Source organism: Oncorhynchus mykiss, chromosome 29, assembly GCF_057628025.1.
Source record: "Oncorhynchus mykiss isolate SJ-2025 chromosome 29, ASM5762802v1, whole genome shotgun sequence".
Taxonomy (NCBI): Eukaryota; Metazoa; Chordata; class Actinopteri; order Salmoniformes; family Salmonidae; genus Oncorhynchus; species Oncorhynchus mykiss.
In genome coordinates this window covers 29,719,923-29,733,363 of record NC_143050.1, presented here as the reverse complement: position 1 = coordinate 29,733,363, position 13,441 = coordinate 29,719,923, and the positions used below count along the sequence as shown (strand labels likewise).

Sequence of the window (13,441 nt, the reverse complement as noted above, 5' to 3'; positions counted from 1 at the left end):
AAGCACTCCCCAATGAACAATATTAATTGAAATAGACTATACGACTAATCTTTTACCTGGGAAACCAGCCCTATAACTACCAGGAATAACATACAGTAATTGACAATGCAAATCAGTTGTTTGTAATCATCTGAGATTATGATGACATCAGTAAGAACGTTAGTATTCCTGCTGTCTACCACAGTGGGGGAGGGATCGACTGGTTTAATATGAACACCTTAAAACCCTCAAACTCAACTCTGGACCTCGAAGCCTGTTCCACTGCATTTTTTCATTGTTCCCCTCTAATCGGGGCCTTCTTTAGATCTGGGATACCAGATAGGTGCAATTCATTATCAGGTAGAACACAAAATTAGCAGGCTCCGGACCTCGTAGGGCAGGTATTCCCAGGGGTACGCGCAATGCTGTCGGGTGTACGAATACATTTTAAAAATGTGATTTATTTTTCTCTTCACATTTTCAAAGAGTACATTTATATTTTCCAACTTATTTTTTCTTTCCTGATTAGCCTAGTTTCACTGCCAAAAATAAAAATGTAACCATCTAGTGTTTAGAAAAATAGCAACACAATGTCAAATACAGGTAGCCTAGTCAAATAATTAACATCCAATCATATTAACCGTTACTCTCTCACAGTAAACCTTCACTCTTGCGCAGACATTTAGAAACTAAACATGACAATTGGAAAAATAATTGACAGGAGTTTTTTGAGCGAGAATAAAGACGTATAAAAGCAACAGATACCATTAATAAGAAAGGGCTAGAAGCGTCTACATATGGTGAGCTACCGAGTGGCTAGGACAGGCAAGCCCCATAATATTGTGGAGGACTTAATTCTTCCTGCTGCCACGAATATGGCTGGGACAATGCTGGGGGAAAAGGCCAATAAAACTATACAGACAATTACTTCATCAAACAACACTGTTTCACGACGCATCAGTGACTTGGCAGGATATGTTTTGAAACAATTACTGCTTCACGTACATGCCAGTGAATGATATGTGTTACAGTTGGATGAGTCAATAGATGTGGCGTGCCTGGCACAGCTCCTGGTATATGTCCTTTACGTTTATGGGGGGTCAATTAAGGAGGACAACATGAGAGGATATTTTTAAAGTACTGGACAGCTTTGTGACATCAAATTGACTTTGGTGGTCAAGATGTGTTGGTATCTGTACTGATGGCGCAAACGCCATGACAGGGAGCCATAGTATAGTAGTAACGCACGTGCAAGCAGTTGCTCCCGACGCCACTTGGGTACACTGCAGCATCCACCTAGAGGCTCTTGCTGCCAAGGGAATGTCTGACAGCTTGAAAGACACTACAGTGAAAATTGTTATCTTTGTTAAAGCAAGACCCCTGAACTCTCGTTTATTTTCTGCATTATGCAATGATATGGGCAGCGACCATGTAATGCTTTTACAACATACAGAAGTGTGCTGGTTATCAAGGGGCAAAGTATTGACACATTTTTTTTTAATTGAGTGACGAGCTTAAAGTTTTGTTTACTGACCATAATTTTCACTTGTCTGACCACTTGCATGATGACGAGTTTCTCACACGACTGGCCTATCTGCGTGATGTTTATTTTCACCTGTGTGACCTGAATCTAGGATTTACAGGGACTCTCCGTAACTATATTCAATGTGCAGGACAACATTGAGGCTATGATTAAGAAGTTGGAGCTGTTCTCTGTCTGCATGAACTAGGACAACACACAAGTCTTTCCGTCATTGTATTATTTTTAGTGTGCAAATGAACTCAAGCTTACGGACAATGTCAAATGTGATATAACGAAGCACCTGAGTGAGCTGAGTATGCAATTACGCAGGTATTTTCCCGAAACGGACGACACAAAATACTGGATTCGTTATCCCTTTCATGCCCTGCCTACACTTAACGATATCTGAACAAGAGATCCTCATTGAAATTGCAACAAGCAGTTCTGTGAAAATGGAATTTAATCAGAAGCCAATGCCAGATTTCTGGATAGGGCTGCACTCAGAGTTTCTTGCCTTGGCAAATGACACTGATGCCCTTTGCAACCACATACCTATTTGAGATTGGATTCTCGGCCCTCACTAGCATGACAACTAAATACAGGCACTGACTGTGTGTGGAAAATGATTTAAGACTGAGACTCTCTCCAATACAACCCAACATTGCAGAGTTATGTGCATCATTTAAAGGACACCCTTCTCATTAACCTGTGGTGAGTTATTCACAATTTTTGATGGACAAATAAGGTTTTATATGTAAGATGGCTAAATAAAGAGCAACATCGAATAGTGTGTGTGTGTGGCAGGGTTTAAATGATGGCAACAAAAGAGTGCACAGCTGGAGGTTGAATGTTTGAAAGGGTACAAAGACTATAAAAAGTTTGGGAACCACTCTCGTAGGGTAGGGGTTGAATACCCCTGGTTTAGAATGTCTCTTCATTATGTGATCTTGTAATCCCCCATCTTTATATCAGACACATGTTGTTAGTGACAACTCATGTCCATTTGTCAATTGTTATTTCGTCATTAAAGGCATTTGATCTATGTACTCAAGTGATGTACACAAGTCACTGCTGCCAATAGATTTGAGTTGCTATATTATTCATGTATTTAATTGAAAACATTCTGAGAAGTTGGCACCATAACTGTATATGACACTTAATTTTTTTCTCATGGACACATGTAGAATTGTACAGTGCCTTGCGAAAGTATTCGGCCCCCTTGAACTTTGCGACCTTTTGCCACATTTCAGGCTTCAAACATAAAGATATAAAACTGTATTTTTTTGTGAAGAATCAACAACAAGTGGGACACAATCATGAAGTGGAACGACATTTATTGGATATTTCAAACTTTTTTAACAAATCAAAAACTCAAAAATTGGGCGTGCAAAATTATTCAGCCCCTTTACTTTCAAAACTATACAGACAATTACTTAATCAAACAACACTGTTTCACGTGCAGCACACTCTCTCCAGAAGTTTACTGAGGATCTCTGAATGATCCAATGTTGACCTAAATGACTAATGATGATAAATACAATCCACCTGTGTGTAATCAAGTCTCCGTATAAATGCACCTGCACTGTGATAGTCTCAGAGGTCCGTTAAAAGCGCAGAGAGCATCATGAAGAACAAGGAACACACCAGGCAGGTCCGAGATACTGTTGTGAAGAAGTTTAAAGCCGGATTTGGATACAAAAATATTTCCCAAGCTTTAAACATCCCAAGGAGCACTGTGCAAGCGATAATATTGAAATGGAAGGAGTATCAGACCACTGCAAATCTACCAAGACCTGGCCGTCCCTCTAAACTTTCAGCTCATACAAGGAGAAGACTGATCAGAGATGCAGCCAAGAGGCCCATGATCACTCTGGATGAACTGCAGAGATCTACAGCTGAGGTGGGAGACTCTGTCCATAGGACAACAATCAGTCGTATATTGCACAAATCTGGCCTTTATGGAAGAGTGGCAAGAAGAAAGCCATTTCTTAAAGATATCCATAAAAAGTGTCATTTAAAGTTTGCCACAAGCCACCTGGGAGACACACCAAACATGTGGAAGAAGGTGCTCTGGTCAGATGAAACCAACATTTAACTTTTTGGCAACAATGCAAAATGTTATGTTTGGCGTAAAAGCAACACAGCTCATCACCCTGAACACACCATGCCCACTGTCAAATATGGTGGTGGCAGCATCATGGTTTGGGCCTGCTTTTCTTCAGCAGGGACAAGGAAGATGGTTAAAATTGATGGGAAGATGGATGGAGCCAAATACAGGACCATTCTGGAAGAAAACCTGATGGAGTCTGCAAAAGACCTGAGACTGGGACGGAGATTTGTCTTCCAACAAGACAATGATCCAAAACATAAAGCAAAATCTACAATGGAATGGTTCAAAAATAAACATATCCAGGCGTTAGAATGGCCAAGTCAAAGTCCAGACCTGAATCCAATCGAGAATCTGTGGAAAGAACTGAAAACTGCTGTTCACAAATGCTCTCCATCCAACCTCACTGAGCTCGAGCTGTTTTGCAAGGAGGAATGGAAAAAAATGTCAGTCTCTCGATGTGCAAAACTGATAGAGACATACCCCAAGCGACTTACAGCTGTAATCGCAGCAAAAGGTGGCGCTACAAAGTATTAACTTAAGGGGGCTGAATAATTTTGCACGCCCAATTTTTCAGTTTTTGATTTGTTAAAAAAGTTTGAAATATCCAATAAATGTCGTTCCACTTCATGATTGTGTCCCACTTGTTGATTCTTCACAAAAAAATACAGTTTTATATCTTTATGTTTGAAGCCTGAAATGTGGCAAAAGGTCGCAAAGTTCAAGGGGGCCGAATACTTTCGCAAGGCACTGTAACAGGCCAGGTAACGTGCATGTGTAAAGCATCACATCTACAGTATTTATTGATGGACTGGACATGTTGGCTTTAGAGGACAGCATCACGTGTCACATTATCAAAAATGTACCGTCAACAAGGAACATGCTGCTATCACAGCACTACCTGATCCAGATGGCAAAACAGACCTCTGCCCAGCAACCTCCCAGCACTTGCTCTCCCCCTCACACACACACACACACACACACACACTCTCCAACCCGGCTCAGCGTGCCGCCCGTCCGACCCACTTATCTGTACTCATCAGTAATCATCAGTGCGTTATCCGGGCTTAAGCACTGGCCGGCTTGCTCCAGGGAAGATTAGGAGCCCAGATATTCCAAGTCCCAGCAGCTGTATTAACTAGTGAATAACCAGTGAACACCCAGGCGGGTGGACAGAGGTCCCCCCCCCCCACACTTTTTTTGTCCTCCATTCCTGTCTAGTGGTAATTGAGTGGAATCATGGTGAAAATGGTCCCAATGAACCACCAAAACTCCTGTCCAATCCCTTTTATTGAGAAAGAAGTGAATGTTGAGCAAAGCTATCTAGAGGTCCTATCTGAGCGTTAGAGATGCTGTCAAGGCTCTGACTGGTTTAAAAATCCTTAGGAGTCGATTGAGTTACCAGTGCGGCCGTCAAAATCCATCCGTTTAAGAAGGAGATATCAGTTTTTTTTTTTTTTATGGGCTGCGTCTCAATCCAACTCATCCGCCTTCAGATACACCGCTGTTTGTCAGACCAGGAGACGTCTCGAAAATCGTTCTTCTCACAAAAACGTCTGTAGCATCAGAATGGTTTTGCCTTAAGGCTAACATGATCACTCTATGGAAAGATGAGACTCTCACGAACACGATGCTATTCTCCGGGACTCGTCTGAAGGTAACCCGGTACCGGAAGTATGGAAGTAGTTTTATACCAACAAAAAAAGGGGATAAATATGTGTCCCAAATAAAATATATAGACACTTCAAACTCTATTTTGACATTTGTGAATGTGTTATTCAATGTGTTTCTATGGGCTATAGTAGTAAAGGCAAAGTTAAATATTTGTATATTTTTTTTCTAATTATTATTTTATACATACAGGGGTCCTAAAATTCTAAATCAAATAGCTCAATGGTATGACCATTGAAGTGATGTTTACATCTGCTAGGTTGGAGGAACATGAACAACTATGATACCCAAACTATGACTGTCAACACTTACCTACACTACAGTATAACCAAAGTGTAGATTAAACCAGGATCGTTTTCATAATATCACTGGGACTTTGAATATGCATGTTAGATCTTGTTGATTGCAGCATTCATGTCCATTCATGAGCTGTGAAACATTGTATTGAATATGATTTTGTGAAAATCATTAGAATGCAGAACGGGACTGTAACTCTCTTCCAGGATTGTCAGGGGTCTGTTGGAGGTATTGCAGCTTGACTTTGAGACCAAGGAGTTGACTGATCAACAATCAGAGAGCCAGATGATCACATGGCGTTTTGAGACAGGAAACATCAAGGATGTCGGCATCATGAGGATCTATACCACTCAGAGAGACTACGTGGGTCTGGCACCACTGGTCATGGTGAGGAGTGTGTGTGTGTGTGTGTGTGTGTGTCAAATCACATTTTATTTGTCACATGCGCTGAATACAACAGGTGTAATGTGTGTGTGTGCGTGCTCATGTGTGTGCTCGAGTGCGTGCGTGCATGTGTGGCATTTTATTACTATGTGTGCATGCATATCTTTGTGTATGCCAGTTTGTATGGCACAGCAGCAGCTGCGTTAACAGTAACAACACCACTGTATTATCCCTGAAGCTTAACGGTGAGTTGAATTAAACTCCCCTGGACGTGCAATTAAGTGTAGGCTGGATGTACCATCATTTTACCTCTATTGTTCTCTCATCGGGTTTGATGTTTTATGATGGCGATAAAGGAACAATAAAGTGTGTGTGTAAATGATTGGGAGAGCCCAGGAGAGGGGATGTCAGGGGGGGGGTGTTAATTGTTGACCGGCTGAGTGCCAGCTCCCTTGGCCTCTAGCTTTGATCAATTCTGTCCCAGGTCACACTCTCCCTCAGTCAGTGTTAATGAAGTTGACGTTCATTGAGAGGATCAAACGGCTCCCATAGGTAGGAATGAACCATCTTTTTAATGAAGCCACAATGCATATTGATTTATAAAATGTCTCCCTAAGTATGTACTAAGTACAGATCTGGATTGTCAGAAGACGCTAATACCACCTGCAAACTTGTTTCCGAAATCAAGCACACATCCATTACGTTTGTGAGTACTTTACAGATTCACAGCGGTGTTTGTGCCACAAATCCCATTGAATTGCTTCAGTACAGTAGGTTTGTACCAATAGTCAATTAGGTTTGGGTGACTTTCAGAGGCAGAACTAGAGCTTGTCCTTTCTGAATCGCGGTCAGCAGCTGTTGTGCTGTGCTGCTGAGTTTAGAACAGCTGACAGGCTGCCCTGCAACATCTGTCGAGTGCTTCAGTTAAATCTACACCAGGCCAGGGCATACAGTCATCAGCCACTGTATCCACCCCTACAACTCCTAGATTAGGAAGACATTTTATTAGAGAGCATCACGGCCAGAAAACTGTTTTGAATCAATATTCAAAGAGAGGTTATGGAGCTACAAGAGAGATTTCATCAGCCGTGGATCAACGTTGACTTGTCTATTCATGTTGAGAAGTTATACCTAGCAGTTAAACACAATAAACAGTACAAGGTAATGTGTGTGCATGTGATTGTGTGTGGGCATGCATTGGTGCATGCATGTGTATGTACAGTACATGCCAGTTTGTGTATGTATTTGTATGATAATCTGCCTGCCTGCCTCACACGGTCGCTGTGTCCTGTCTTGCCCCCTTGTAGGACAGTGACGTGCTGAACACAGCTGTTCTGACTGCTAAGAAGGTGTCTGTCCCAGTCAGGACTCTGGCTGTGGAGGCTGACGGCTCCGTCACTGATGTCACCAACTACACCAACTGCAGGTCCACTGATGAAAACGTGCTGAAGGTACAGCATTGGAACCCCTTTTTCAATATTCACTGTTTCCCTATGTTGCAAGATAACAAGTTGGGTATGGGCACCCACAACACAATAAAAACTCATACAAAACCATAGTTACACATCGATTAAAAACTACACCAAATCCTCCTCCACAGCAACTAAACACAACAGACTCTGAATACCCCATATACTATAGGCTGTCCCCGAATACTGTTCTTTCGGGTCTTCCATATTGCTAATTTAGCTACCCCTAACACATAATTAAGCAAAATAACTACACCCCTTCGACTAAACCTGTAGTTTAGACCAAATATAAACAGTTGGGAAAAGAAAACCTCTCCCAAAGCTGAGAACCAAGAAGTGATCAGGTCAATCATTCCGACCAATCTGGGACACTGTAAAAACAGATGTGCCAGAGTTTCAGACCCAGCACAGAAAGGACACCCTTGCCCAACTGTCGGATCCAGGTATACCAGATGCATAAAGGACACCCTTCCCCAACAGTAGGATCCAGGTGTACCGGATGCATAAAGGACACCCTTCCCCAACAGTAGGATCCAGGTGTACCGGATGCATAAAGGACACCCTTCCCCAACAGTAGGATCCAGGTGTACCGGATGCATAAAGGACACCCTTCCCCAACAGTAGGATCCAGGTGTACCGGATGCATAAAGGACACCCTTCCCCAACAGTAGGATCCAGGTGTACCGGATGCATATTGGTGGCAATGGCTCCATGTCAGGCCAGGCAAATCACCCCCCTCCAGCTTTAAGAGGAAAAGGTGCTTGTCTTAGCCCAAACAGCCCGCTCTCCTCATCAATGTGTAGGCTGTGTCACAGAACCGTCACAGTACAACAGTCTCTGGGCTGCTTGAAGACGGAAAGCCATGATCCTGGAAGAAATGTCCACCAAACCTTGCCCACCCTCGTGCAGTGGCAAGTACAGGGCTAAAGCTTTAATCCAATGTTGTCCAGACCAGAAAAAATTGACAAGGGTCCTCTGAAGCTCTTGTATCAGACCCCCCCGGTGGCTGTAAAATCATTAGTCTGTGCCACAGGGTAGAGGCAGCAAGATTATTAGCTACCAGTACCCTTCGCCTATAAGACAGCTGGGGTAACCACCATTTCCACCTTGACAGTATGGCACACACTTTCACCAATACACCCTCCCAAAACATGACATCATGTAACATCTTAACATTAAAATACCAGTAAGATGATGACCTTAGTGGACAGGACAAGTGAATATCAACAGTAACAATATGGTGATTAGAGAAACCCACAGGAGTAATGTCACACCTTCCAACCCTACTACAGTAGTGATCAGATACATACAACCTGTCTAACCTTCCAACCCTACTACAGTAGTGATCAGATACATACAACCTGTCTAACCTTCCAACCCTACTACAGTAGTGATCAGAAACATATAACCTGTCTAACCTTGCTGCAATGACACGACCTTCATTAACTTTTAGCCATGTGTACTGCCTAACTTTTGCATTCCTTACTCTCTACACATCAGAAAGCTCAAACTCAGTTAATAGACCAGACAGGCAAGTTGCTGACCGCAGATGAGGTTCTTCAGCAGTGCGGTCAACAGTAAAATCTACTGTAGAATTCCAGTCCCCCCCTAAAACCATGCACCCCTCTTGGTCACACTGTCTTAAGGTTTCCTTTATTTTATCAAATACAGCAATACGCTCTGTACCCTCATTAGGAGCATAAACATAAAAAAAAAACTAATAAAAAACCCATAACATCCACCTTGACCAATAAAACCTGTCCCTTGACAATCTCTGTTGTAGATACCACATTCACCCCTTAGCCTGAGGAAAACAAAATTGCCAGCCCAGCACTGAAATTAGTACTATGACTGAGTACATGCCGCCCCTCCAACCACATACCCCAGTCAACCTCATTAGCCTCATCACTATGTCTCCTGTAGAAAAACTACATTAAGCCTTTTCTGTTTTATTACTTCTAATACCCAAGTCCTCTTATTCCTGTCCCTTCCCCCATTAATATTGAGATAACCTTTCCTTAGTACCTCCATGTAGAAAAGAGAAAGGAAAAGCAGAAGAAACCAAAGAGAAAATAGACACCCTATGAGGCATGATCATCATCATTGTTTTAATTTTCTATTAACCTGACCACGTTTCCCACTACCCTTTGCTGCTGTGACAGCAGTAACAAATTTCCTCAAGTGAAAACGCTTCTTCACGTTCAACTGGTCTAACCCCACCGTCTTCTGTAACATCACAGCTGACCTCACAAACGTATCAATGTCAAAACAAATCTGCCAATTTGACAGATTTCCTAAAAGTCTGATCCAGTCTGATCCAGGAACCCATTTACCTCCACTAGATTGTAAATTCGAGTCGTGGACCAGCTGCTATCATATTAAGAGATATCCTTCTCCTGATCCTATGACTTGGGTGGCTGGAGTCTTTGACAATTTTTACGGCCTTTCTTTTACGGCCACAGACCACTGACTCCCTTCTACCACATCCCTCTCAATACTCCCCACTTGCACCCAATCACTCGTACCAGGCATCTCCTCCACTACCTGGGAGACTAGCCCCACCTGCACCCTCTCCTGTACCCCAGCACTCATAATGGGCAACTCCTCACCAGTCTGAGGAAATGGCTCTTCAGATCCAACCTTACCTTCTACAGCAATATTTTTCTGCTGCATAACATTTCCCTCTGGTACAAGTTGCAACTCCGTGCCCTCAACAGGACAACATGTTCCTCAGCAACAGGTGCTTGTGGGGTGGCACGGTAGCCTAGTGGTTAGAGCGTTGGACTAGTAACCGGAAGGTTGCAAGTTCAAACCCCTGAGCTGACAAGGTACAAATCTGTCGTTCTGCCCCTGAACACTGTTCCTAGGCTGTCATTGAAAATAAGAATTTGTTCTTAACTGACTTGCCAAGTTAAATAAAGGTAAAAAATTGTGGCTGCTCTACCGCTGTCGGCCCATCTCTCCCTACATCAGTGGGCCCAGGCGTTATGAGGACCACCCTTTTCGGGCAAGCATGTCGCTTATGGCCAACATCACACTCAACACCGTTGACTACCTGTACTAGCATGAGCCATGTACAATCTGTTGTCATACTTGACTTTAAACGATAACTCCAAAGTCTGCTCCGGTGAGTTCAAACGCATGCCGAAACGACATAACCTGTTTCAAGGCCGGGTGGTTGCAACCCAACGAGACAATCTTTATTGAACTTGCGAACTTCCCAAACCGCAATAACTCGCGCTCATTGGGAATAAATGGCGGTACATTCGAAATCGTTGCTTGTTGACGGAGAAAAAAGCGGTGTAACTTGAATAAACATTCCTTTACGAAGTACGCCATGCTCAACCATACGATCAACAAGGTGCTCTTCTTTAAGAAAAACCACCACGGCTTTATTCATCCATGACGCATAAGCAACATTCTCATATCCTACCTTCTCTCCTACGGTGACCAGAAACTCCTCCACAGGGACAGTAGCTTCAGTAACACACCTAAAGCTGTGTCGAAGTGACAGGGACGGCGTCCCCATGTGGGTCGCCATCCCCGCCAAAACCAGGGTAATTTCGACACGAAAAACAATACACTTAATTCTACCACAACAACTAACTAAAAATAATGATAACCTTAATAATGCATAGGAAGGAAAGGAACGTAAAAGAAAAAACAAGATATCTAACTCTACACAACACTCGCACTCACGAGAGAGAGCGAGAGAGAGAGAGAGAGAGGCAAGCAAGCCCTGGAACTTGATCCAGTTTCTTTCATATCACTCTCTCTTCCCGATCAGTGACCCCTCTTAGAGTAAAGCACCTCACTGGGTCAGGGTAAAGGATGATCCCTGAGCATGGATACATTTCTATACACATAAACACAGATACAGTAAGATGGTTCCACAGCATGCTCTTTCTCTCTTCTCTCTCTTGGCACTTAGATGGATAAGCCTACAGTATGTGACTATGGGCACAGGGACCTCACGTTTGTTAGAACGCTTGCTGACCACTTAAATAACTCCACATGGAGAGGTTGTTCTTTAACTCAACCTCCCCCCCCCACCCCCCCAGGTGTCGGATCGTTGTGACTATGTGTTTGTGAACGGGAAGGAGACGAGGGGGAGGATGAGGATGGTGCTCAACTTCACCTATAGCTACCTGAGCGCCCAGCTGGAGATGAGTGTGTGGATGCCCCGCCTCCCCCTGGTCATCGACGTGGCTGACCCCGAGCTCAGCCAGATCAAGGGCTGGAGGGTCCCGGTGGCCGCTGGCAACAAGAGGTATGGTTTTGTTTGTTTACAACTATCCACATATTGATGTTAGTAGAGCTTTCGTCTCGGTCAATGCTATTTTAAAGCCATAGTATAGAATGGGAGAGCTGATGCCATGACCTGCCTGAGTTTGGCTTTCATTACATTTTAAAGAAGGATTTAATAAATTGTGAGTTGTACAAACGTCATAAAAAATCATCACAAGAGCTACTGGTAGTGACCCACTGCATAGTGACAAAGGATGAAATCAAAGAACATTAAATGTAAGTAGGATTTCACAGAGCTATACCCAGAATCCTAAACCCCTAAACCACAAAATAGTGTTTGTTTACCAGCCTCATAAACTAGAGCTGTGCTGTTCAGACAGATAGATGAATTCATAAATTCAAGCAGTACAGTAAGTACTATGACAGAGAGGGTACGGAATGGAAATCCCCCAGCTTACCAGCCTTGCCTAATGCATATTACAGAGAGACTCTATAATAATCAACTATAATCACATCACTGTTAGTTACATAAGTGTGTTATGCCCTGTAGATGGGACTGTATAGACTTGCTCTCAGGAAACAGGTCAGTAGGTTCTCTCTCAATACTGAGTGTCGTACCGCTGCCTGGTTCTCACTCAATACACTGACGTGAATGGATGGATTGTGTAGGGTGTTGTTGTTTTTCTCTGGAGATATCTTAACATGGTTATGGGTGGTTTCAGAGCCAGCTACCCAAGTCCATTTAACCCTCAGTTATTTTTTGCAGACGTCTGTCAGTTCTTGGTTAAAGTATACTTAAGCAATAAGGCCCTAAGGGGTGTGATATATGGCTAATTTCGTCTCATATACACACGGGTGGGTGGTTGGGTTGAGCTAATTAGCACCCAGTATCAAAACTACCTGGTTTACACAATTTATAAAATGATGTTTTGTCTTGCATTACTCTGGTCATAGCCATAAATCCCCCGTGTCTCTGTGTGTGTGTCTCAGGACCAGCTGGGACAGTGAGGAAGAGGAGGAGATGAGGAAGGGCAGGGGCTGCATGCTGCAGTACCAACACACTGTGGTTAGGGTGCTCACACCCTTTGTAGCTGAGCCGTCGGACCCAGCTCCAGACCCCATGGCAGGGAAAGTGGGGGGGGCTTTGGAGAGTTTCCTGGGGACAGACTGGCAGGTGGATGTCACCAGGCTGGTGCGTTACTCTTTCAGGGTGAGAGACCCAGCTATAGCCAGACTACAGGCTGGGACTGTACTGCAGGGACGCGCTGCAGGGACCACGACACTACAGGTAATGTGTTTGTATGCGTGTGTACATACAATGCCTTCAGAAGGTATTCAAACCCTTGATTTTGTCCACATTTTGGTGTGTTACAGCCTGCCTTTAAAATGGATTCTATTGAGATTTTGTCACTGGCCTACACATAATACCCCGTAATGTCGGAGTGGAATTATGTTTGTTTTTTAAATTATTACACATTTTATTAAAATGAAAAGCTGAAATGTCCCCGCGCGGGACGGTTGAACCAACGTGCGCTAATGTCATTAGCATGAGGTGAGACTGAAGAGACTGAAAAGATTTGGTATGGGTCTTCAGAGCCTCAAAAGGTTCTACAGCTGCACCATCGACAGCATCCCGACTGGTTGCATCACTGCCTGGTATAGCAACTGCTCGGCCCCTGGCCGCAAGGCACTACAGAGGGTTGTGCGAATGGCCCAGTCCATCACTGGGGCCAAGCTTCCTGCCATCCAGGACCTTGGTGTCAG

At 43.6% G+C, this 13,441-nt stretch overlaps 1 protein-coding gene across 1 annotated transcript in view; it reads left to right on the top strand.

The window, feature by feature from the left end:
* The window catches only part of si:dkey-1d7.3 (transmembrane protein 132D), a 50,289-nt gene that overhangs the window by 31,360 nt on the left and 5,488 nt on the right, over positions 1–13,441 (top strand). The window contains exons 4-7 of the mRNA XM_021590817.3: positions 5,783–5,963; positions 7,268–7,411; positions 11,491–11,699; positions 12,668–12,965. Of these exons, the coding sequence (XP_021446492.3) occupies positions 5,783–5,963; positions 7,268–7,411; positions 11,491–11,699; positions 12,668–12,965 (832 nt within the window). The remainder of the gene's footprint in view (positions 1–5,782; positions 5,964–7,267; positions 7,412–11,490; positions 11,700–12,667; positions 12,966–13,441) is intronic.